General features: G+C 42.1%; 1 protein-coding gene across 3 annotated transcripts in view; it reads right to left on the bottom strand.

The window, feature by feature from the left end:
• Window positions 1–26,994, bottom strand: part of COP1 (COP1 E3 ubiquitin ligase) — a 123,163-nt gene that overhangs the window by 49,072 nt on the left and 47,097 nt on the right. For all 3 annotated transcript variants that reach the window (XR_003916051.1, XM_018079104.2, XM_029962264.1), the window contains exons 12-15: window positions 22,086–22,229; window positions 14,058–14,166; window positions 12,266–12,347; window positions 5,212–5,328 (exon numbers count right to left, since the gene is read on the bottom strand). Coding sequence is in view for 2 of the 3 variants with exons in the window: in XM_018079104.2 (XP_017934593.2) it covers window positions 5,212–5,328; window positions 12,266–12,347; window positions 14,058–14,166; window positions 22,086–22,229 (452 nt within the window). In the remaining variant the exon portion in view is untranslated. The remainder of the gene's footprint in view (window positions 1–5,211; window positions 5,329–12,265; window positions 12,348–14,057; window positions 14,167–22,085; window positions 22,230–26,994) is intronic.

Below are 26,994 nucleotides of genomic sequence, written 5' to 3' on the forward strand. Positions count from 1 at the left end.
ATAAAAGCTGATTTTTGAGCAGCGCTGTGAAGTTTTTCCACAGGCTTGAAAGAAATGCCTAACCTTTGTCTGTGCCTCTGAACACTGTGCTCAATTCCTACGCTGAAGGTAATCTTGTAGCTCAAACCCAAGGAAGCTGCTTAACTCCACCCTAAACATGCCATATATTCACACAAATAAGATTCTTTCTGAGTGACTGCAGACTTTCAATACAGCAAAGTACTTACCCATGAGAATCTATTAAGGTAAGACCTTGCTTTCAGCTGGAAAACATTAATTCTCTCCCAAAGAGGCACACTGCCTTCTTGGTCATTAATATCCCATCATTCTCCTGAGCTGAGTGACAAGCCAGGCAAGTCACCCAGATCTGAGGCAGCGAGAAAGGCTAAGTCTACAAGGAGATGTTTGGAAAAGAGAAATCACTGCTCCAGTTACTGCAGTAGAAAAATCAATATTTCACTGGACAGTACGGTCTCCAAAGTGGCCCCGCTTGGACACCAGGTATATTAGCAAAATGGAATGATGCTGATAAAGCCACATGCAACCCTGAACTGTAAGTGCATCAGGGCCATGCAGAGACCTTAAGGGGTGGGTAAATAGTTGCAAATGAAAACAAAGCTGTTGACAAAGCAACAGGAGTCTTTCATCATGCTGATACTGACCCACAGTATCTAATTAGTTTCATGGCCATTCAATGATGAAATAAAGGTGGCAGGATTCAAAGCCAGAATACATCATTCTGTAACGTTGCAATGGTGCACAGGAAGCATCTTTAAATAGCATGGAAAACATGCTGGGGAAGGGCAAAACTACCTGTGAAAGAAAATCATGAAGGGAGGAAGGGAATAAGGAAGAGAGAAATAGAAGAAAGCCCAGCACCTAAGAGAAGGTCTCATGTTCAACGAGGATTTGCCCCTCCTTAGTTAATACTGGCCTCAATTCAGGCTGCCAAAAGCCTGTCTGGGGCTGGCACTGGTGCTCCATGGTTAGGGCAGGAGCTAACCCAGAAAAAACACAATTCAGTTTTGACCACACAATTGCCAGTGTGAAGGAAGAGAAGGAAAAGCAAAATCTGAGATGTTTAGGAGGGAGCATGGCATCCTCAGCGCAGGTAGTCTCAACCTCTGTGGCTGTAAGCAGTAAAACCAACATCAATCAGCACTGCCCCGTGTTTTCCCTGCCCTGGCCACTTTAAACTCACACTGTCAAAAGTTTGTAACAACCCAGCAAAGCTCTTTGGAGACCAATCAAAGCTAAAATTAAACCAGCAAAACCTTACGTTCTGACCATGATGTTCTCCCAAGCCCACCTGTACTTCTCTGCTGCTTCCACTTATTTTGTGAAGCTTTTGGAGAGTCTCTGTCCTGGATTTCTGCATCCCTGAGAAACCCCTCACCCCCCACAACCCAACCTGCTACATTTGTGGTTCCTACCCGGAAAAAAAAACATAGCATGTGAGAAGATGATGCCTCTCAAGTCATTGAAACTTCAGATTCCCGAGTTCTTACACAATCTCTGCATAATATATGGGAAATAAAAGGTCAGTGGTAGCTGCTGACAGCATGACAGCATGCTGGGAATAAAGCATTGCTACTATCAATAGCTCCACTGAGCTCACCGGAGCTCGCAGACAGTCTGATCTCACCCAGACCGCCCAACTTGGACATCCCAGTTGCAAAGAGCTGGATGCATTTTCAGCCCTTGGTTTTCTTTTTTAAAAGCAGGGAAACGGTACTGCTGGAAAATATATGGGTTGAGGACATTAGGGCCATTGCCAAGGCAGAACAATAACAGCTTCGGTCGTGATTTATAAAGCTAATTTCAGGATAAAGCCCTATCTATTTTTAAAAAGAGGAAAAGACCACAAAATCACCTGATTTTGTATTCGGCAGTGATTACAGTTTATACTGGCCAATGTTTCAACCTAGTAAGCATGCAAATAGAATATTTTATTAAAGCAACAGACAAAAGGGGTCTTTTCTTCTTTATGTGCCCTCTCCACTGCAACAGATTTTATCAGGCTCCAGACACGCCAGTTTCCCTCTCACCTGAAGTGCCTGTCCGATTTTAAAAGAATTATTTCCTAAACCAAATACCCATTTCTCTCCTCTATAGGCTCTGCTTCCAGTTTATTGCTCATTTGTTCTGTTTTAGGCTACCAAAATGATTTTTTTTGGTCATCTGAAAGCTTTCAGAGTGAATAGTCCAGAAAAGAAACATATATCATCCATAGTAGATGCTAATCCTGGGATTTGCTTCTACAGTGGCACCTAAAGTATGGTTTTCTACGGCATCTGAAGCCAGCTCAGTGCTCTCTACTGAAGGAGAGTGTTCCTCACAGAGATGTACAGTCTAACAACACTTTTGACCACGGCTACATCTCAATCAGAGCACCACAGCAACTCCTGTGACAGAAACTCCCATTTTGCTCATTGTGCCATAGGGTTTCACAGCCTGATTTTGCTTCAGAAATCCATCCCCAGTCCTTCAGTTCCCTCCTTTTATTTGGCAATGGAAAACCCACTTCAAGGAGGCATTCTGAATAGAGGGATGCAAGTGGGCAAGGGCAGAGGAAAATCTTTCCTCAGGGAAGGTGTGAAAGAACAGGACCTTAGGAAAAGATGCTCCAGCTCTATGGATGGTTAAGAACGACCCTCAAGAGAAAATAAAAAAATCAGGAAGTGAAAAGTGAAAAGAAAACTCATAATTTCAAAACATTATCACTGAAAAAACCCTTAGATTTACAGTCAAAATTACATTGCTTAAGCAAGGTATGTTGGCTTTGAGCTATTCTGCATGCAGAAAAAGGGGAGGAACTAAAACTTGTATGTAATTTAATAACAGTACAGTAAATCAATTCACTTCTTCCTTTTATATCTCAAATATTAAGCTTCCCCCAACCATTTAATCAACTGCTTATCTCATCAAGCCTGAAACGATAAATATAAACACACATAAATACAGACACATATATAGCATTAAGGTCCATCAAATCAACAAATAAAGTGAGAGCATATACAGGAACAGCACTTCTGTTTAAATACTGCACAAGACTGTGCAGGGCATGCAATGCAGGACATGCAATGCTTGGCTCTTTTATGCTTGAATAAATCACTGAATAAGTAATTGAAACAATTTTGAAGACCTGAAAATCCTGTTAAGATGTGAGCAAGCCAAGGCAGAGCTGGGACAGCTTTCTAAAATTGCCCACTACATTGGTCACTGAATTAGTGTTCAGCATTTTGCCCTGCTCATCTTTATTCCTATTGGGGGCAATCAGGAATGGTCAAGTCAGTGTGCCCAGTCTGCTGCTTTTTCTTTTTATTTTTAAATACTACCTAAGGAAACCAGCTTTGACTCTTCCTTTATTGATTTTATAGCCCACGTGACAACTCACTATTTAACAGCCATGTTCCTTTTTCCACACACTAAATGAAATTAAGCAAAACTAGTTGAAACTGATGGAGGAGGAAAACCTTTGCCTACATCATAACACATTAAACACGACTGTTTTACTATGTGAAATATGAAAGCAGACACTAAGTCATTTCTTTGCTCTGATTGTTTTTTTACGAGTTCAGAAATAACATCTTTCAAGTCTCCGGTATTTCTTTAAATTTAATATGCCATTTTTTTCCACATGTATTTTATGGCTGAAAGATCAATTAGAATTCCTTTGTGGGAAGTCATTCCCATCAGTTCAATTACTCCATGTAATTGTTTCAGTAATTGTAGTTAAATATCCATTTTAATTTTTATTTAGAGACTCAATTACCAAGCATTAAGCAGATGTAAACACTTCTTCCCTGGTACAAATACCATTTTACCCCTTGGCATTCTCTAAATCATAAAAACATGCATGTAGTCCTTTAAAACCTCCATATACCTTATAGGGTTTGCTAATGCTTCTTTCAAAACACACGTGAGGACAAACCCCATGGTTTGTTAAACCTGGGTGTGGGGATAGAAACAATCCTAACTGCTCCTACCCCCGTGTCCTGCAGCTCCAAAAGCCTTCATGAATTTAGCTGTGCCTTATTCCCCCACTGCCTTTCAGGTGCAAGGAATCCCAGCTACTGATTTATCAGGAAGAATTCTGTTTCACGAAGCTCTACATGTATATGTTAATCAGTGGCTGATCCATTTGGAGCCAGTTTTTCTCTAGAGCCATTCCCAGATAGCCCCCCTCATTCAAATGCTTCTAGTAGGTATTGTCATTCAATTCTATTTTTGCATATAATTCACTAAATTTCAGAGATATGCCTGTCAAGCAAGTCAATATTTTACACTCCAACGTGAACACATTTTTTACAGCATATCAAAATGCAAATTTACATTTTTTCCCCCCTCCTAAGAGTTACAACTGAAGTAGAACCAGCCTGGAAACGGGAACACTTGAATGAAACAGCAAACCAGAAGCTGCAAGAGTGATCAACGTATCTCCTGAAGTCCAGAGAGAGCAAATGTTGTCAGAACATCTACTTACAAGTGCATTAGAACTCCCTGAGGGCCAAGGAAATGCAGAGTTGGTTAAACATTTATAGGCACCTCACTCTCAGTTACTGTACGCACAGCACAGTTTCCTCCCAGAGCGACACCTGCTCTGCTCTCAAATCTTTGTATTATCACCAAGAACCATTTAATCTAAGTGAATAAAAGGCTCATTGTGCCTTCCCCGCTGACTACTTCAAACAAAAAAAATAAAATAAAAACGTTCACAGCTATCTTTGCCCGACCCAGGAAAACACGAGCCCACCCAGAGGGATTGGAGTTGGAGTGATGGGAACAGGTACAGCCGCTGTTTTACAGCACAATTCAGGTGAAACCAGTTAAAATCCCCAGTATGGCTCTGGAGTATTTATAGAGCAACGCTGTAAATCAGAAAGAACAACTATCACCATGTTAACACGTTAACTTTGAGACTCTCACAGCCGAGCTTTGCCTGGTTGCCTTAGTGATCCCAATAAAAACACTAAGGACTTGTTTTCCTGGCTTTTATCTCTGATAGAGGCACCCAAATTAAAAAGTCAGGCTGGGGGATGAAGTTGACAGTTGGGTATTGTGGGACTTGAAAAGTCTTATTTGGAGGCATTTTAACTGCAAAGACACCTCAGTTTCAGTCAAAGCAGACAACCTCACATTTTTAGGGGGAATAAGGAATAAAAGAAGGAAGAAACAATATCCCTTTGTCCCCAAATCCTTTTTACCTACCTGCACAGCCAAAAGCTAGGTGATACCTTGAAGAGGGGCTGAATTTGACACAACACACATTTGCCTTGGCCTCGATGCTTGCTACTGAGTTGTCCAAATTGGTAGACCACAGTTTCACTAGAGAAAGGGAAAAAGAGACATGAGTAAACAAAGTAAAAAATAACAAACCCATCAACCTCATCTGAAAGGCCTAAAATCTAGTTATTTCATGAATAGGATTATGGAAAGCCTCAGTTGCCAAGATATTAGTGATGATAAAGGATCAGTTGGCTCTGGTGGTTGGTAAGTTTGAACACATCCTCAAGTCCACCCTGTCAATACCCTGCCCACCACCTCCACACACACAGGAGATGCCACATGGCTGAGACCATCAGAGCAGGTGACCAAACAACATTAATCTCAGCATTTAAGGTTCCTGCAGTACAGATTCATATAACCCAGAATAGGAGGCACATTCTTTTTTTGTTCCTGATCCCTGTGCTGGGATGCCAGAGCTCCATGCTCTGTGGCAGAATTGCCTTGCACAGAATAAATATACCTAATTGTACGCACAGTGAGCGAGAACAACTTGTTTTATTCTCAAGAAACTGGCACAGACAGGAAAGAAATCAGTATGCTGGCTTCCTCTGATGCAATACTCCCCTGGTACAAGAACTTTACTGTTCTACAAGGCTACCACATGAACACTGATTGAACTACGTGCCACAGAATGAGCTCTTCCCCTCAAGCACTCCAGTGCTTCACAGAATGACCAACAGAAAACACCAGAGCTTTTCAAAACACAGCCTTCCCCACCCACCAGAAACACTTCAAGTACCATTTAACCTTAAGGTGAAGAGTGCCAGGTGCTCCTCAAATAATCAATATTATTAAATGTTAAAGAAAAAACACACTGCCTTCAGTCCAGATGGAGGGGCAGCAGATTGGCATCAAGCCTGTCGATGCCTACAAGGCAAAAAATAAGACTTAAATGTTCTCCCTTTCCCTCGATGAGCGGGTTGAGCAGCACTTGAGTATCATGATCAGCATGCTGAGGCACAAAGCAGAGCAAGCTGGAGCCAGTGTCTGAACAAGCAGGGATTACACAAAGGGTTAATCCCCTCAAGAGCTCCCCATGAGCTGCCTGGGCTTCTTCAGATCCGTGGCCAACAGGTCCTCCACAGTCTTTTTACAGAAAGATCACACTGGATAGGAAGTGAGCAAAAATGGTCAAACCCCAGGAATCCTGTAACCCACTGAAGTCAATACATGAGGTCAGAGCTCTTATGGTGTGTCCCCAGCTCTGAGGGGTCCTCTGTACCACCTCTTGGCCAGCCTTTCCCAGGGCCTTTGAAGGAGAAGCAAGGTTTCCACCTGGAGTACCCAAGGATGGTTTAGACAGTGAAGGAAAAGGAAGAAAAGGACAAAGGTAGGTAGGTTCTAGTGCACCTACTTTTTAATAGTATGGCAAGAATGAAAAGCAACAAGATTGGGCCATTTCTGACTGTACCAAGGAGAACTGCTTCAGGGATGGAGGAAATACAGCACTGCTCGGGGCACACCAAGGAATCATTTCAAATACAGCACTGTGGGGGTATCTGGCAGCTGCCTGGAACCTTTAGAAAGCAGCACACACACACCCCCCAGAAATACAAACACTGATGCACACTCTATTTGCACAGAAACATCGTGGAAAATTCAATGAAAACGGCACCCAGCCCGTGGCTGGTTTTCAGAAATAAATCCATTCTCATTGATCAGAGCTGTAATATTCATACTAAACACCTGGCTACATTTCTAAATGGAACAACAGTTTAACAAGCATGGCTAAAGAAGCTCTCTTCTCCCAGGCAAGACTGGATGATAAACCTTCTCCACCGTGTTCAACACTTGGGGGCAGAGAGGGGAACAGGGGCAGGGAAGAACTTTGCAAACCAATGAAATATTAACATTTTGCTTAAATGAACAGACACCAGCAGATGTGTAGCCTAAGTTCCAGTGGCAATAAAGGGCATCAAGTTTATAGATGAGATGGTATGGGAAGCAAATAAAACATGATTACAGGAGGACACTGTTAGCAGACAACACCACTTCAACTTGAGAAGCATGGGGTGGGCACATGATTTCAAAAGTTCAGGGTGACGTTCTGCCCAAATCTAGTACTAAAACAACACAGGTTTGTATTGAAGCCTTCCAACCAGGTATCAATATTTAAAGCTGCATCCAAAGCAGCCGAGTGTTTCCTTGCCACCACCTCTAACAAACAAATGGCCATCTGGTCCCAGCTTTGCAGCAAAAGCTAATTGAGGGCTCAATTTCAACTTGGCTCCTTTTTTTTTTCATTCAAGTTTGCAGGTCATAAGCTGAGCCATTTAGTCTGGTGAAGAGACAACCCGTGTGTTCAAAGTCATCACAATATTCGTTACAACTGACAGACACAGATTAGAGCCTGCAATTTCTGTGATCTAACTGCTGTGAGATACTCCGGGCTCCAATTATATCTTAGTCAGTACCATAAAAAGGATAGATGGGACACATAAAAACACATAATGAAACATGTCAATTTTTACCTAGAACTGCCCATTATTTTTTAAAAATACTGACAGGTTAATAAAGCATAATTCATAAGGGCAGAGTTTATTTGCTATAGCTTTCAGCAATTTTGCTGAGGTTGAGGCAGTAATTATACAACACACAGATGTCTTGATAACATCTAGAATTGTGTTGATGAGACAGGCGACCATCTGAGAATGACTATTTCTGAAACACATGTTCTCAAAGCATATTCTTCCTCATTTTGCAGCTGCTCAGAGAGAAATCTCTATGTGGCCAAATGCCTGCCTCTCACCAAAGTAGTAAGAAGATGCCTCCAGAACAGCTTTTTCAGTTTAAAATGTTTAGGTATTTTCAAGATTTTTTTTTTTTTTAGTTGGAGCTCTACACTAAATGTGTAAGTTCCTAAATTAATTTCCCATGCATCATTTCTGTGTCTAAACATTGATTAAAAGAGGCAGAAGCCTGTTCTACAATAGTTGAAGGTGTTGATGTACACAGTTGGTACAGAGTAAGGATGTTTCATCCAGCCTGTCATTCATGCAATTCTTATCTGCTCATGTGATGGAGAGCCTGCTGCTGCTCTGAAAAAGCTCTAAGCCAGGAATAGGATCTTGCTACCAGAAAACTCATTTGCAGAGATTAGCAGAATCTCTAGGAAAAGAGAAAACTGCTGAATTGTCCTGCTAGGCAAAATTTTTGACCCACTGCCTTCTGTGAGGATGATGTAAACTGATGACTTTTAGTAGGCAGTGACTGCAGGGTACTCCTTGCATAAGACACTGACTTTCTGGTCAGTATTGTAACTGCCAACATCATCTTGACCTTTTCAGGGTACTCCCAAATGAATCCAACAACCCCACAAATCTCCAGGAAATTACTGAACTTTTTGGCCAGAAAAATGACCAAACTGAAGGTTCAACCTGATATTTTGAGAGCAGTAAACACCTACACCTCAAGGTCATGTCAGTGGAAGCTGAAGGAGTGAAGTATCACTGAAAATGAAGCCCCAAACAATCCTCTGGAAGCTAGAGGAACAAACTGTGATCTGCAGTTCTCAGGCTATTTCCCTCTCTAGAAGGCTGTGCCTTTTTCTTTCTATGAAGCAAATTCTGCATATCTGTGATGCCTCTCTGAATTCAGAGGCACTATAAAAAAAAAAATAGCTGTGGGACTGGTACCAGGTCTCACTTACCAAGGCAGCATGGAAATTACTTTCCTTAGATGGAATGAGACAGATGCTTGTGTTCCTCCTTGCCATGAGACAATGAAAAGTAACCTCTTGCTACAGCTCAGAGCTCCAGGTGCTCCTGTTCTACTCCACCTCTCCAATTCAAGCCAGGAATAGTGAAGGGACTATGGATGTAAAACCAGAACTCTTTCTTCAATTGAATTTGTCAGTGCTGCTTCTATCTCCTAGAGCTTCAGAGAACTTCAAAAACAACCCCAAAGCAGAGAAATACTTGATCACCCCAAAACAGGCCTGTGTCCCAGTGAAGACTTAAATGCCATAGACATAGCATCACAAAATATTTCACTCTCCCTCTCATCTGCTAACTTTACCATGGTCATTACACTACACCCCTGATCCAGAACAGACAGCTCTAAGTCATTAGCTAAATTTATTAGCACCAGCCCTACCCTGGTACCTTGATGACATCATTTTGCTTTCACAAATTTAAACAATCTTCTCTCCTCCAAGAGCAGAAAGTCACCCTTTCCTATTTACAAGAGAATCAGAGCTCCTGCCATTATTATGTGCATAAAAGAATTGAAATTAAGACTGTGCCTTCTCCCCAAGCTTCTTGTAGTACAAATAAGCATCAATTTTTGCTCATTGCTGTCTGGTTGGAGTACACCTTTGGGTCCCTACAGACACACACAAGTACCTTTGCCCCTTGAAAAGGGAAGGGCATAACAACTGTAGATAAAAGTGAGGGGTTTGTACACACAGTAGTTACTTCAAATGCTTTTATGCTCTCATTATCTGCTATTACACTAAAAAGATCTTCCACAAACAAGCATCCTAGATTATCTTCATCTAAGGACATGGACAATGAAGGACTCGGGGCCCAAGGATGCTGCTTCTAATTATAACAGAATCATTTTCTCCCTAATAGCACTGTCAGAATCCCTTTTGCTGTGCCTGAGTCCTGGCAGAGAGCTGTGAAGCACAGGATTTTATCCTTTATAAGCTTCTCCAATACTTGCCTACCAAGTGCTTTCAAAATTAGCTTCCAACTTGAAAAGACCAAGGAGAGACAGGCAGAGACCCAGGCAAGCAGGAAGAACTGGCAAAGCTGTCACTTTTTTTTTTTTTTTTTTTGCTGGCTTGTCCTGATCACTTGACAGGAAAACGTGATGCTTGTGCTTTGTGGGGAAGCACAGCAAGATTAGCTCCAATTGCTCTGGTCACACCAACACCTATCAGTAGGGAGATTTCTTGCTAGAAAGCCCAGTGTGGCCTCACAGAAGTAGAGAAATAAAAGAGGACAGGAAGAGTAGAAAAAAAAATCTTTCCTGACAGATGCTGTACCTGGCCAAACACGTGTACTCACAGCTGGCCAGAACTCAACCAAACAGTCATGAACATAAGCAGAAGGACAAAATTTTAAGTTAGACAAGTCTGAATTAAGACACTTCTCATTGGTGTTAACTTTTCCTCACATTTAACCCCTTCAAATGTGATCACTGAAACAGAAGGTGGGCACCACAACATTAATTTGGACGTTTGCTACTATTGCTCTGTACCATAAAGGCTTCTAAAATCTGTGCTGAGACTCCATGTGTCTCTAATTGGCTTTTTATAAATGCATATCACAGGCAAATCATGGTAAAAGTAAAGGATAAAAATGTTCCAGCCCAGTTTTATCTACCAAAACCCCAATACACCTTGAAAAGACCTTTGTGAATTGAAATGCAGGTTATGTAGATCTGCAGGCTTTATTACAATAATTTCTATGTAAACAGTACACTTTTAGAGACAATTACTGAAGAAGGGGAATGCTAAACTGAGGACAGGAGCTCTGCTTGCAGCTGGGCTTTGCAAAACTGGACACCTCCTTAACATGCTAATAAATGCATGTCTACCTGGCAGATCAGCTCTTTCACATGCATGGCAGGAGTGGGGAGCACTGATGAAGAGGTTGATAACTTACCAGGTGAATGTTCAACTCCTGCTGCATTTAAGCAAACAGAAAACACTCCTGACTTCCACCAACAGAGGAGGAAGTGTATTGAAAACATTTAAGGCCCACCTTAAGTAGGAAGTAATCATTAAAGCTGCATTTTCTAGGTGGAATTATCAGCTGCAGGAACTGTAGTGACAGGACAAGGGGAAATGGCTTCAAACTGACAGAGGGCAGGGATAGATGGGATATTGGGAAGAAATTCTTCCCTGTGAGGGTGGTGAGGCACTGGCACAGGTTGCCCAGAGTAGCTGTTGCTTGCCCCATCCCTGCAAGTGTCCAAGGCCAAGGCTTGGAGCAACTTGGTCTAGTGGAAAGTGTCCCATGTCCTGTCCATGGCAAGGGGGTAGAAAGGGGTGAGCTTTAAGGTCTCTTCCAATCCAAACCAATTCTACGATTCCATGACTCCCAGATGCAATTGAGAAACATCAATTTCTTTTGAAACAGCATTTTAAAGCATTTTAGAAGGGGGAGCAGCTTATGAAAAATTAATTTATCATTTCAAAGCAAATCATGCAAAGCTCTGTCCAGAGCTCTAGCAGCCCATCTGTGAGAGCTGATCCCCACTGACTAGGAAAGGAACTCTTAAGCTCTTGCTGTTTAATAACTCTGATTTGATATTGTAAACACATTACAGATAAAATCTCGTTCATTAGGGATGAAGAATACTACATCTCACTCAGTGTTATCCTCTTCTTTAGGAGCTTCCTATTTCTTCCTAGAAAAGGAAGATTTTTCTACCACCATGGGGTAAAGGGCTTATCTTAAGGGTTCTCCAAAAGTGCTTTGTCAAATGGACCCCCGAGTGTGGAAAGCTGAGAGCTGCTCCCAGCACTCCCACTCAGTCCATCACCCAACTCCTTTAAGCCCCAAGAAACACAGGGCACATTGTTAGAGCAGGAAGCTTCTTGTGCACAGTCTTTAACATTCAGAGCTACAGGTAAAAGAGCAGCAGGCATTTTCTAACTGCTGCTTTTTTTACTGACAGCCTCATTTTTGAAACAAAAATACATGCTGTTCTTTTGAAGGGCCCCAAGGCTTTAACTCAACAAGTTTAACTAATGTTAAAACACATTCTGCTTTGTTTAGAGTCCTGGAAAATGCTAGCTGAGAGAATATTACACAAGAAATGTGAAGCAAGAGATCTTAATCCAAACAAAGCCTCTCCTTCTCTAAGATCCGAAAATTCAGTAGTACCTTGACACATTACCACGACAACTACAATATTGAAGGCAGCTGAGGAATCAGCTCCTTGAAATATCACATTTTTGTTCCTCCAAGGGAATAAACAGAGGATAAAAGCCTTCTGCACAGAGACTGAAAAAGAATAATACCTTTGGCATCGTCAGAGCCTGAAGCCAATAGCTTTGGGTCCATCAAGTTAAAGTCAACACTCCAGCACCTTTTCTCATGCTCCTGTTCAGAGAAACAAGAAAAATATTGCAAGATAGTGAGTTGTAATATGATAAAACAGGAAAGGAAAACACACATGTAATTTGGTATAAATTGCCAGTGGAGTCCTGGACAGAGCAGCTTATTGTGTTTACGAATTTCTCAAAGAAGTATCTTTTCTCCCAATCAAACCAAACCTTGCAGTATCCTAGATGTGCCAGGAAAGCAGAAAACAGTAGAATAGCTTTTTTAAAAACCAAAATTGATTTAATTTTTACTTGAAAGAAAAAATAAGTTTCAGGAAATATATACTGAAAACCTGGTTTTGGAGCATGATGTGACTGGTTGTGCTGCTCCTTATTCTAGAAGAGCATAGTTGTATCTTCCAGTAGTAATAAGCAACTCAATAAATATCTCCCAACATTGATAAGATGCCCATTTCAAACACCTCCTCTCTGAAAGTCCAGCAAATCCTCACTTTCCTGTTGAGCTAATAAATGAATCTTCTGGAGTCTAATCCTCTGTTTTTCCACTCAAACAAATATTCTTTAAAAAATATTCTTGAAAGACTGCACACTCTTCCCCAAAACACAGAAGTGCTGTAATTGCTATGCTGGCACATCCCACATGGAAGCAGAACACTGCATTGAATAAAACCTGAAATTCAGTCTACTCTTTGTTTAAAGACTTCACACAGGCTTGCAAGACAAAAAGCTCGCCAGGATGAAGTCACCCAGGATGAAACCCTACAGGGTTTCAACTCTGTGCAAATCCAAATAAGAAATTCAAGTAATCTGATAGGAAGCAAAATGAGTTTGTTTTAATGTAAGCAACAGCTGGTTCTCTCCAGGTTCATTATTCAGCATCATAAAGAAATGCAAAATGTATTTGAGGGGAAAGCAGACAAGATTTATTTTGTTCAGTATAATTTCTTTTGTATTGAGATAGGCAAAGGACTAGTAAAAACAAGCATTATAAAAATGGCTAAAACACAATGAAAAAGTAAAACAGAGGCTTAAATAGGAACTAAAACTTATGTTGAACTGCCAAAAAGGGGAAACTAAAGGCTGGTCTGCAGTTCATTCATTATCACTGACTGGTTTCAATGGACTGTGTTACCCATACAACAGCCTGCAGCACTTCCAGTCTCTCCCCAAATGCAACAACCCTCCTTGTTCTGGTCACAAGCCTCTCAGGAACCATTACACAGAAACACAGTGTTCAAGTGCCATGAAGAGACAAAATGCCAGAAGCTTCTCCTGAGGCAGGTCTCTCTGTGGAGCTGAGCCCACCTGTGTGCTGAGGACTGTGCAGGGTTCTGCCCACGCTCCCTTCTCCCAGCCTTGCCACTTAAGTCTGCATTTTGCACTTCTGCTTTAGGAGCACCTGCATCAGCAACCACTGCAGGGCTTTACAAAAGGCTTTTGACAAAGACTGAAGTGGAACAGGTATGGAGAGACAGAGGTCTCTAAAGAAAGGCGAGAGAGCTTTCCAGGCACTCATTTTTCCCTGTGCAGATTCCCTGCCTGAAAGCAGCAGCGAGAAAATGTCAACTGCCTCATGCCTGTGACAGGAAGACAGAATTGCCTCCCTCAGAGGGCTACAACTCAATAAAGCTGTGTGGATGAGCCATTTACCAAATGGGAAGAGCATCCATTTCCCCCTGTGGAACAGAAAAGCCTATTGCTGGACCAGGAGCAGAACCTCTGAATGCTGCTCCCCCAGTCATGTTACCTGGTAGACCTTGGATCTTTGTCCTGTGAATCCATCCCAAAGGATGACAGTGCCTTCATAGTCACTGCTGGCGAGCAGGTTCTTGTGGTAACTACTCCAGCTGATACAGCTGAAAGACAAAAGAGCCCTGCTCAGTCTCACAGTAAATCATAACTTACAACCCCAAAATCACTCTTGCAATGCATCAGGCAATAAGTATCTTTGCAAAGCCCACAGCATTTGATCAAGGCATCCCACTGAAATACAAAGGACAGGAAAAAACAAAACCTACCAGAAATAAAACAAGGCTTCCCCCACAAACTAAAATAACAGCTCTGTTGGTTGAAGAGACACTGCCCCCTCGATGTGAAGTGCTAGGGTTTAGGATCTTTTAGAAGTGCATTTATCTCTAATGCTGATTGTCTTGCTATTTTAATTCCACACAAATTCTCAGAGTTTAAGGTTTGACTTCTTAACCTCTTACCAACAGCTACCACTATTAATATTACCATAGACTACTATTATTACCATAAAGATAAGAATTTACCTAACAGCAGGCAAAACACAGCAGCATGGATGGTAAATCAACACATATCTAATGTTCTATACATGCACCTATTGCAAATGAATGTTTGACTTCTGAGAAACAACTTTCAGCTTTCTGTAAATGCTGAAAAAAACCCTTTTTAGCCAGAAGGAACCACCAGTTTGTTTGCTGTGAGTATTTCAGGAAACATTTCTGATCAAGAACTGCAAAATATATCACACAGGTTTTAATTTTAAACTGAATTAAGTGGCTGTGCAAAACTAAATGATGATTCCACTGACAAACTCTAACCATCAGCAGAGAAAACAAGAGCAGCGACACTGCCAAGTCACACTCATGGCATTCTGGCACTGTGCCTCCACTTTGACTCCCAAAAAATGTGACAGAGGTAAGAAAATTTGTAATACTTGTTCACCAATATTTGGACCATCTGGCAAAGAAGTGAGCCAGTTGCTATCAGCTATGGTGCACGTAGCAGAGGCTGAACTGACAGATCCAATTCGTGCCCATCCTCAAAAAGCTCTGACACAGATAACTAGATTATTGTAGCCTTGAGGCCAAGTTTTAACCAACAATATAAACTGAAAGTCTGTGATTCTTTAACTTAGTACTGCTTTGATCAGTGCAGCTACACACTGAAGCATGATGTAGGTACATGGATACTGACTTAGGAGTATTATACCTTGACAAATTCTTGGTTCCACTACACATTTGCATCCTGTTTTCCTTAGTAATTTACACACAGAAGGGGAAAAGTACTTCTCCTTTCTTAAGGTAGTTAAGTATAAACATTTATTTTCCAATTACTTAAATAACAGCAAGTAGCATTGGTGTTCTGCTTCTGACTACGGTCACACTTAACAACATCCTTTGGTTTTAAAACTTTACATTCAGAAAGTTAAAATTTTATTTACCTCATGTAAGTCATCATCTTTAACCACCAGCTGCTAGGAGGACGTTAGAGGTGATACAGCTCAGGCAATGCTTTCCTTGGCTTCACCTTTTCCACACCATGTCATTAATGAGAAAATATTAGTGTGCCTAGCCCCTGTAGGCACGAGGGCTGTCCACAAATGTATCATCAAGGGGCTATCATTACTCCAGCTCTACTATTGTTAGGTACCCACACAGAAAAGCAGGTCTTGACAGCCTATGATTTACCAGAAGCCTCATTCTGAGAGGCTTAAGTGGCTCCCTGAGGACCAAGTGAAGCTGGCAGGCACTGCCCACCAGAGCTGTGAGCTGAAGGTTGCAGCAGCCCAGAGATAACCACATCTGATGCCTGGAGTCCTGTTTCTAGGTGGAGCAGTCCCTGGTGGAAGCAAAAACAGCTCAGAGCCCTAGAGCTACAACAGTGAGCTCTGGGCTGGGAGCAGACTCCAGCTAATGGCAGGGGGGTAGACACTGCACTAGACCTTTATCAGTTCAAACCTGCTCCCTACCACCTTATCTCCTCTCAAGTCAGGGCTTCAAGGAGCTTAAGGAAAAAAGGAAATAATCTGTAAGTGTAGCCATCACACAAAAGCAGGAAGAATACAGCCCAGAGCCAGATCTTAGAAGGCATTCTGGGTGGCTTTGAGAGTATATCAGGCAGCACTAGCCAGTGGAGAGGGTCCTAGAGAAAGGCTGATGTGCTGGTGACACCTTGGCTGGTCAGAGGATGGATGATCTATGCTAGTGGATTGGCACAGGAGAGCTGGGTATTGCCAGCTGAAGTATGAAGAGGATAATCACATAACCACATCTTGTCAAACAAGAAATCACCCCAGATGATGAAAATTAGAAATAACTGAGGAGGCAGAAAGATGTAAAGGACAGAGTTTAACGGTTCTGTTCAAGATGGATTTAATAAGTGTCAGGTTTGTAGGGACAGGTAATACTTTACTAGCTCAGTCAATACAGATGAAGAAAAATGAAGGGTTTCTGTGTCCAAAAGCATGTCCATTAGTTCTAGCACAGCAAAAATCCCACTGCAGCCTGATGGTGTTAACAAGGGGTTAACACTCATTTGGAAAGAATTTGTAGATAGACCAAGAGGGGAAAACAGGAACTGACAGGTGAAAAATGTTTAGGGATTTGCAGCCACTAAGTGCTTCAATTAACACCTTTTAAGTCACACACACCATAAATCTTTCATTTTTAAGTAATATGATTAGGGGATCATAGTAAGACAAAAATCAACTCTTTTCCAGCTCTCTGCCATAATTCCCCCCTCATCACCACCCAACTCTTTGAAAGGTCTGAAACCAGACCTTTCTCCTTAACATTGCAATACCTAACTTAAATTCTGTAAAGTAACCTTTGTAGAGCACAGTTTAGGGTTGGATCAGCTGGAGGGGAGCTCCCCCTCCAGGTAAAGGATGTTTCTTTTTTGAGGTTTGACTATCCTTTCGTAGAAATCATATAATGCTTTGGGTTGGAAGGGATCTTACAGATCATCTCATTCCAACCCCTCTGTGATGGGCAGGGACACCTTCCACTAGCCCAGGTTGCTCCAAGCTCCATCCAACCTGGCCCTGAACACTTCCAGGGATGGGGCAGCCACAGCTTCTCTGGGCAACCTGTGCCAGGGCCTCACTACCTTCTGAGTAAAGAACTTCCTAATATCTAATCTAAATCTCTCCTCTTTTAGCTTGAAACTGTCCCCCCTTGTCCTACCACTACTTGTGCCCCTAAAAAGTCACACCATGAAAAGTCCTTTGGTTGTATCCTCTGGCAGCTGTGACAACACACACCTGGAAGAAGGCTGTCCTAGAGCTGGAACATAGCAATGTTTCCCTTCCATGTGGCTTCCCAGGGACCTACAAAGGGTTGAGAACCTGCTGCCATGTTCCCCTCAAGGCAAACACTGATCTTTCGTCCATGCCCAACACAGGCAATTTTGTTGAAACTTCAAAGACATCAATTCTTTTTGGGTTCCCCTGAGATGTTATCGTGGGCAACAAATTGAACAACAGACTCAAAAAAAGGCATGGGGGAAAAAGCTGGAGAAGGGGAAAGGAAAGGGCAAAGGTGAGATGAACCAAATATGCAGCTTACACATTCCTCAAACAGGTTAACCATCAAACCCTCAGAAGTTCATAAAAATAACCTTTTGCAGACAATCTTTAGATGGCCTGCAGACACATCCAGGGAGAAACTGAAGTGTGGAGGCTCTGAGATATGATATAAAAATAACTACCTAGGGCTGAGAGAATGTATAATTCAGCACTGGATTAAAAGGCAGTGTGAGATGCCATCTTTTATTTTAAATATAGCAGCTTTATTTTTTTCAGGTTTTGCTTTGTTCTTTAATCCAGAAACAGGGTGATAGTTACACCCCAGAGGTTTATCTTATCAGAAGTTGTGATAGCTTTCCTTCCCAGGGGATTAAGCTGGAGAAACTCTAGCTGAAAGCTAATCACCAACCTCTGAAACACTCTCCTACCCTCAGCATCTGATCCAGCCACACAGAAATCCTGACCCCGTAAAGATTTATGTGCATCCTTCATTTTATTCGGAGACACAAGTGGGCCAGCTCAGTTAACATTGTCAGTTATGCTGATGTTTATTTCATGAGCCAGTATTTTTATGGCTGAAATGTCTCAAATCCAGGATCAAGCCACCCAGTGTCAACTGCCCCTCTGGTAGTGAGAGTTAAATGAAGTTAAAGCTTTTAATAAGGCACAAACTGCTGTGGTCTGACCTGCTTCCAAGCACCAAGTGCTTCAGATCCAGTCTATTACCACGAGTCAACCAGTGACCAGTAGTTATAGGACTTACATGTTTTTAAGGGCTGCAAAAACATCCACCTGAAAAACAACACTAAACAAATACTTCAGAGACATGTGGAATTAAATTACTGCTACGAATGTTTTAAAAGAAACTAATCAATTCTAAGAAAACCCTCCCAGAGGTTAAGAGACAACTACTTTTAAAGAAAAACTCCATCTTCTTGCAAAGTAAAGTAGTCATTCCAAAAAGTGGAATTAATGCAGGTTGAAGGTATATTTCTTTATAACCTCTTTAATGTCAAACACTCTCCACACTGGAAACACAGGCATCCAACACAACAAGGATTTTCAGCTCATACCTCTCCAAATAGCAGAGACTCCATGACGAAAAACACCATCTGACAAGTTTTTGCCTAATTTAAACTTAATAGTGAGAACTGGCTGCCATTTTCAAAGCTGGCAGCAATACACCCATGAACTGCTATTAGGATAGAGCAATAGCACGTTTGATTTATTGACACGGAAAAATGAAAACAGTGAAATATCAGCAGCCTCCTAAAAAAGAAAGGCTACTGAAGCTTTGCTTTTACTGTCGATGACTAAACAGATGCAGCTGATTTCGGAGGTTTGTGGTAACATCTATCACTGAAGTACAGATGCTGCAAACACACAGTGGTGAGCATGCAGAATACTAAACATGGATTTCAAAAGCATGTTTACCCAACCACACTCGCACATCACCTATTGTAGATTAACGAGGCCTAAAGCCAATTTTTTACCTGAATGCCAGATCTCCTTATTTTTCTCCCCCCTGAGACCTATGGCAAAACAACGAATCTGCCTCTTGAATAAATCAGAGCAGAGCTGTGGCTCACTGCTGGCCAGTCCTCTCCATCCTTTCCCAGCTCCCACACGGAGGGAGCCGCAGATTAGCGCCTGCCATAGCTAGGGACACAGCAAGTCATAATTAGCTCACAGGGTGCTGTTTATAGCTACTACACAATGCCAGGATTTGTTTCTTGTACTGAAGCTATGAATCTGTAAATGGGATTTTTATGAGGATTTATGTGTCATCTTGTGTTTTTCCTGGAAGCTTATGCCACTGTTGTTCCCGGGGGACGCGATGCACATTTACCAGAAACCCGACACACCGACTTCCTCCCCGTTCTTAAAAATAGGGATGAGAAGGCTTAGCAGATGATGAAAAAAGAATGCATTTAAGAAGCAGGTGGGTGTAAAAAAAGGGGGTTGGAAAAGAGGAAGAGACTCAGCTACAGCTGGTACCAGGGCTCTGCTCCAGGAAAGCCTACAATCAATTACTGCTGGCACGAAGCTCAACCTTTCAGCAGGCGCCCAGCTGGCACACGGCAGAGCAGGGCTGGGCTGGCGCCAGCCCCGGCCCAGGCATGGGCTTCCCTTCCCGCAGCTGCTCTGGGCCAGACTTGCTCTTGGCCAGACACGAGTCCTCACAAATGCTGTCACCTGTCTGCCTTCATAAAAGCCCATCAGAGCTGCTGCTCCTCCGAAAGCTGAGCCACCAACATCACCACTAATGATTTATGTTCCGGCATCATCGCTCTGAACAAGGTTAACCAGGATCAATTTAACCAGGACAGACATGTCACCAAATCCCATCTGCAGGCAGACCCCTGCATCTCTGCTGGGAAGAGAAATACCACCCATGTGACAGGGCAGAAATATGTTTGCCTTCGATATCAGGAAGGGCACTCTCAGGTAGAGCAAAGCCTCTTGAAGAAGCTGCACCTCCACCCAAATTAAGATCAACAGCTTTAAGCCGAGGCTTTTTACAAAGCCCAGGCTCCACTTGTTTAGATTTTTTTCTATTATAATACAGGCACATTTTCAGCACACTGCAATATTCCATAATGAAATTACAGCCTTCACATATAACTTCTCCCTCAAGCGACGCCACTTCAGAAGAGCAAGTTATTATGCTGCTCGACGCCGCGCCAGCGAGCCCGGCACTGGTGACTGGCAGCACAGCTAATGGATATAGCAGGGATGCGTTTGACTGACAGACCAACTTTATTTGTCAAAACCAAAAGCACCTACATGCCAAAGGAAGCCTGATATAATGTGGAGGAGGCTGACGGGGAAAAAAAAAAAAACCAACAATCATATTTCTTCAAAGGAATGAGAAAAACTAGGGCAAGAAAATGAAAGAAGAGGACCCTGTCCTCCTCCGCTGAGGCAGAGTGTCAGAGGACAGTGCATTTAGCATTGTCACATATACAGAAAATGTATATATGTGTGAAATTTGAGAATGAGAATAAATCTTGAATTGCGAGCAGCGTCTTGTCTGGAGCACAAAGCTGACACCACTGAGTAACACCACTGAAGGCACTAACGTGGCTCTCACCAGCAGCTGCGGGAGAAAAGAGAACTAACAACTTCCTAATGCCTGGCAGGATCATCAGCGTAGACCCCTATCAAATTTGAAGCAGCAAGTTTGGAAGTTGTTTCAGATGGACTGAGAAATACCAAACATACACTGCTTCTTCCCCTTCTAATTCAGGCAAAAGGTATTGTTTGACTGCTGGATGGTTCTCCTATTATCATGCTCTTCTCTCCAGGAAAATGAAGCTGAACAGTGTGAACTCTGCTATGACTCAGGCAAAAATGCTGAACATTTCACTAGCCCAGCAAAACACAAGCTCCATAATCAGTACAGCTTATCAATGCAAATCCCTTTCAGGCTGTTTTTACCCATCTTGAAAAGCCAGTCCCAGGGTCAGCTGCATTTACATTTTTCCCTTCATAAAATAGTGTTATGCAATTCCTGGGAATAATGAGCACGAGCGACACAGGAATGACTGATCTATCTTTAGAAATGTGTCAGCTACAAAACGAAGCGTGACTCTTACGTTCTGAAGTAGGCTCACAAACATTATTAATCTTGCTGCATGACACTTTTCATGGAAGCTGGACTGTTACTTAAATTTATTACTTACACTTTTGTGGGTGCTTTACTGCTTTTAAAATGTAGAGTACCAAATAAAAACAAATGAGTTCAACAGAGATGCTGGAAACTTGTACTATAATACTGAATGGGTTTGATTGCCTGTATTATTTACTTTTGAGCTTTAACAGAATTTTTGAATTAGGATTTTTAATTTATTTAGCTGGATTCTTTCAACTGAAGTTCTGACCCAATGGTCTATATTTCATTGGCTTAAGATATCTAAAAGGATAAATCAATGGGTTGACAGTAATGACAGCAGCACTGAATCAAAAAATGAAGCAAGGTCTTTCCCCCAGAGTTAGATATTATGAGGCCCAGCAGAATAGTACTTCAGACAGACAAAAATTCCAAGGCAGAAGGTGCCAACAAGGCACGTTTCCTGAGGACTAGCAACCTCTCAGCAGAATGGAAAGGATCTGGTCAACGAAAAGAAGAGAGCACGGAGGAATTGGTGGCTGTTATGAAGATCTGGGTACAGAAGTCACCTTGAGACGAGCTAAGACTTCACCTGGAGCATATCCACTACTTTGAGTGGGTATCCAACAGCATTTGAAAGGAACACAAAAGCAGTTCACTACCCTCTATCCCTCTCTCCTCCAGATATGTGAGCTTGTTATTACCTTGGATGAGCCCAGCATACACAAGTAACAGTGCCTGTGCCACCCAATCTCCGCTGGCTCCTGTTTTCCTCCTTTACCATTCCATTCCCACAATGGATAAGGAAAGCAAAACAGTTACTGCACATAAAAAAAAAAAAAAGAAAAATAAAAAAGGCCCTCTGAGTTCAAATGCAAATCAGTGCCTACCTGATTTTGGAATTACAGGTCATTTCATTCTCAGGGTAGTGAATATCCACCGCGTCCTGAATGACTGTACCATACTCGTAGACTTTAATCTTCTTTGTCACCCCGGCGATGGCAAAGTAGTCACAGTCTCGGTCGAACTCAATACTGAGGAACAAAAGCATAGGTTGAGAACTGTGTAAAACACCACATGTCCTTACTGGCAGGGTATTTTAGCTCCTAAACACCTCAGTATGGTAGAGTTGAGAACAACAGTTTTCAGTTTGCAAATACCCTGTTCAGAACACCCTGATCAGGTCTGGCACAAACACCGACAGCTCGGAGTTCTTGCTCTCAGGTGTCATTTTCTAATCCACCCCCTGTCAATACATCTCCAAATTTTTGGTAGCACAATTACTCTCCTGCAGCCAGGATCTTTGTTCAGGTGCTCTGGAGGTTTTCCAGTTCAGCTACATTACCTACACTGCATGGTACCCAAATGTCAAAACTGACAGCTCTCCCCAGAAAACCACCAATGTGCCACAGCATGACTGCCCATTGATTTCTCTGATGTACAGCAGCTTGGTGAACTTGTAAGTGTTAATGCAGGGCAAACCAGTAATTGTGGAAAAAAACCTCCTAAATTCCCTGAGTAACAACAGGGGGTTGAAACACAGATCATCAGTACTGTAAGAACTGTGCACGTTGGCTTCCACTTAGGGTTGCTCGTGGAAACAAGAGGAGCCTTCTTTCCTGACCTGCAGGGCAAATTTGTAATAGATATCAATGAAGTTGAAAGTAAAAGCAGTCACCTTATAACAAAGTTAAGCTGCAAATGAGAAAAGCCTAAGGTTGTACATGAAATACATCTGAGAGAAAGGCAGGCAGCAGGTTATAAACAGCTAATGTCATTGCTACCTTCGCAGCTCGGGAGGGCTTGAGAGAAATCTGTTAGGCACCTACCAGACAGGGCAGTAATCTTGCTTCCTAGGAGCTCCTGCCTCCCTGCAGCCCACAGCACTGCAGGCAGAGCAGAGTGGATGTGCTGGACACCTCCCAGAAAGGGTCTGGGGGCAGCATTTGCCCTCGGTCTCCAGTTTTCTAAAATCAGTAACCAGCTCTCTTCAAGTCTCCTGACTAAGCAATCAATCTACTGCTTTGAGAGGTCTCTTCTGGGGTTCTTACACTCAGTAATTCATTTCAATCTCTGCTGCCCCTATCACTTCTCTCCCCACGCCCCCAAGAATCCAGAGTGTTTATGGACCAGGCAGGAAGTTATGAATGGCAGCAGGGAAAACTAAGTTTACACTGATTTCACATTCAAAATCCTGGAAGCAGGGGTATTCAATGTACCTTTCTACAATTAGAAGGCATTAAGCCAATTACAAGAAGAGAGAGGGTTCTTCAGGCTGCCCCCATAGCTGTAACAGGAAGAGTTTCCTACTCCCCAACACAGCCAAGAAGTCAAAGGCACTGCAATGCTTCTGAGGGAAGATAAATTTAAACACCAACAGAATTTTCAAGTCCTCATAAAGGAGATATCATCAGGCTATTTTTAAACTACAGAGAGGAAAGTGTTGATAATGCAGTCTGATGGTATAAAATAATTCAATAAAGCAGCTTGAAACTTGGCCTTTTAACTCAGGCACCTAAACTTCTCCCAGGCAGTGGCAGGAGGCAGTCCCACTCATGACTGCTCTCTAGAGAAGCTTGTCAAGTCCAGCCTGTGCAAAATCATGAGCCTCCAAAACGCACGAGGGAACACAATTATGGCTGGGGAATTTAGCAAGCGTGCAGGCAGCTATTTCAATAAAATGGGAGAGGGAAAGAAGTCATCTAAGCAGCCAGGTTGCCCCCCTTCCCAAGATCTACATCAGTTTAAATCACTTTTTATAAAAACAGGATGAAAACACCATTCAGGCCTGTCTTGTCTTGTCAGCTCGCCGTGTCCTATGGAAGAATTTTATAATCGAAAGCCTCTGTAACAATACCACGGATTTACTTGTACCACAATCTTAATTGAACCGCTGTCTCTGCTCCTGCTCCCTGCCCTGTGGATTCAGGTAAAGCACAACTAAACTGATGGCAGTGATTCATCTACCTGGATTCAATTTATACCCTCAGCCTTCTGCTGAAGAAAAAAAAAAAAAAGTATTACAATGTCTGGTAAAAAGCCAAGTTATTAGAACAGAATGGAACCTTTCTAACCTGGGGTGGTTTTGCTTCTCTAGCATTAATTCAAAATTTTTTTTTAAATAGAGACATGCTGTAGACATCACAAATGAGTATTTCAATATATCCATAAAAGTTAACACATCATTAAAGAAATAATAAAAAGCATTAAGCAATAGAATTGATTGTCAGACCTGTGACCTTCAAAGAGCAAAGACACTGCAGGGAGAAAAAGGATGCAGAAAGAAACCACTACTGGTACAGACATTCATTGCTGTAAGAGGAAGGTAGACCCAACACACACCTGCACCTTGGCCTCCATCACCTGTGCACAGTCCTGGCACAGGTGTTCTCACTTTCTGCTAGTGATTTACAAAGAAAAATAGGAACAATCCAAGTATCTAATCTAGTGCATTATATACCATATAAAACTATTCCCAATATTTGCAAAGCTCTGCTTCCACCTGGACTAATCAGCACTAGGACAAACAGCCCACTAGCACAGCAACAGTTATTTTCATGCTTTCTCCCTTTTAAATACATTCAGCATTAAGCCAGGTCTATTTGCATTTAACTGGCTCAATGGTATTCCTGTCACTTGCTGCTGAAGTCTTTGTGTAGATGTAAGCTCTTGCTTATACACAAGCTTATCTATCTGAAAATTCACCAGAGAACTTAGTTTTGTTTTGTCAAAAGACAACTCAAAATGACAACATTCTGCTTTGCAGGTGATACGTTTCTACAGCCCAAGTGAATTCATCATGAGCACAAAGAAAACATGCAACACAATAATAGGAAATAATAGGAAATTACCTTTTGGACCAGCACTGGTCCTTGCTCCTCAAAGACGTGCTTGTTAAAAACAATTAGCAATTGCTCCTTTTGATTTTTTTTTTAACTTACTTTCAAACTCCACATTTCTGACCAACAAAGACTAGCTGAATTTCTGTAAAGAATCTTTTGGGGACACAAGAACTCCTGGATATTTGAAAGAGCTTTATAAATGTGCAGCAGAATTACTTGTAGAAATCAAATTGAAAGGAGCTGATTGTTTTGTTCTAGGGAAAATCAAAGAGAGACATCTCCATGCCCCAAATCACGGTTTGCATTTTTCTAAGAAGTTGATGACCAACATCCCATGGAAATATTACTAAGAGCTGCTAGGAAGTAAACACATCCTCAAGGGTTCTGGTTTCTCTGTTGCTTCTCTTTATTCCCAATCTGTGAGATTACAAATCAATTGCTTTATTTTAATGCTAAAACCTGTGACCTTGGAGAGTACTCAGAGCTAACAAATGGAATTACGAAATAAATTGCTTCTGAAACATGCTTGGAAGCTTGGCTTGGTGTTGAGGGTAGAGCAGCAGGGGAGGAGTAAAGAATGAGTATTTAGCAGTTCTGCCATTGTGCAAAGCCTTGCTACATTCCTACATTTGCATCCTGATGGTGTGTGCAGTTGTTCTCCTGCATCCCAGGAGGATGGGCTGGAGTTAGGGAATGCATACAGATGGGCAACTAAATTGATTAAGGGAACAGAGCAGCTGCCTCACCATAAGGGTTATGAACAAGGCAACAGCAAGACTAGTGTTCAACAAGTCACATTAGAACTAGGAGGCACTCACCAAAAGATTGATTTGGGACAGATGAGGGTTTCCTCCCTCCCAGTTACACTTTTAAAACAACACACACATTCCAGGTAGTTACTCCTGCAGGACATGAAGGTGGTGGAGTGAACTTGACAACGGTAACCCATGCACAACTGGTCCAGACCAAATATTTACAGGTACATGCTGTATCTAATCCTTCAAACCAGGGGCTGCATCTACTGCACTCGCCTTTGATGGCATCACTAGTCACAACTGAAGGTCTGCAGCCAACTGCTCCTCTCCCCTTTCCATACCACTCTGCAATTGCTACTATAATAAATGCCTCAGCCCTGACTTGGTAACAAGATCTGTGACCGTAGGAGTTGCCATTTCCACAAAGTGGATGACTCAGTCCTCTCATGGAACTATATGTATATATATATACACACACACACGCACATATATTTTCCTCCCTGAATGTACCAAAGCCTTTCAATTCTACTTTTACCCAATCTGGTGCTGCTTCTATTTCTGTGCCTCCAACCTTAACTCATATTTTGCCATGGTCACATATTTAATTGCAACACAGATGTATTCTCAGTTTTGGGGGACTTGATGGTTGAGAGGAAGGAGAGAGGCCAACAGCAGCTTTTACTCTTCAGTAACATTTCCATAAAGCCTTTCTCACTCTGTTCTTCCACTCCCTGGCCTCTAAGGGATATCCTGTCACTTCTAGCAACCCCAAGTCCCCCATTCTACGGCCTGATTACCTCTTTCCAATGCTCATTTTGAGGCATTGAAATAAAGGTTAGAAATTTAGGTTACAATCCAACACCATGGGCACCAGTGTAGATTGCTCAGCACCTAGGAGCAATACAGAAATTGGTATTATTCTCACACACCTGAGAGACCATTTTTACAGCAGACTGATACTTTAAAGTAAAGCAATTAGTGTCACTAAGCATGCAAGAGCATACTAATTTGTGGTCTTTGAAAGCAAAGCTATATTCAGGCATAGGAAGCTGCTATTAAAGTTCTCAAATGTTGTGTTCCATCAGCTCAAAGTCTTAATTTTGTCACACAAACCCAAAAGTTACTGAGACAAAGCATATGAGGTTTCAGTATCAAGAGATTGTTTTGCTAAAGCTGCGAGTGACCAAATAAAATGTAGTGAG

The sequence above is a fragment of the Manacus vitellinus genome, unplaced genomic scaffold, assembly GCF_001715985.3.
Source record: "Manacus vitellinus isolate BGI_N305 unplaced genomic scaffold, ASM171598v3 scaffold_44_pilon, whole genome shotgun sequence".
Taxonomy (NCBI): Eukaryota; Metazoa; Chordata; class Aves; order Passeriformes; family Pipridae; genus Manacus; species Manacus vitellinus.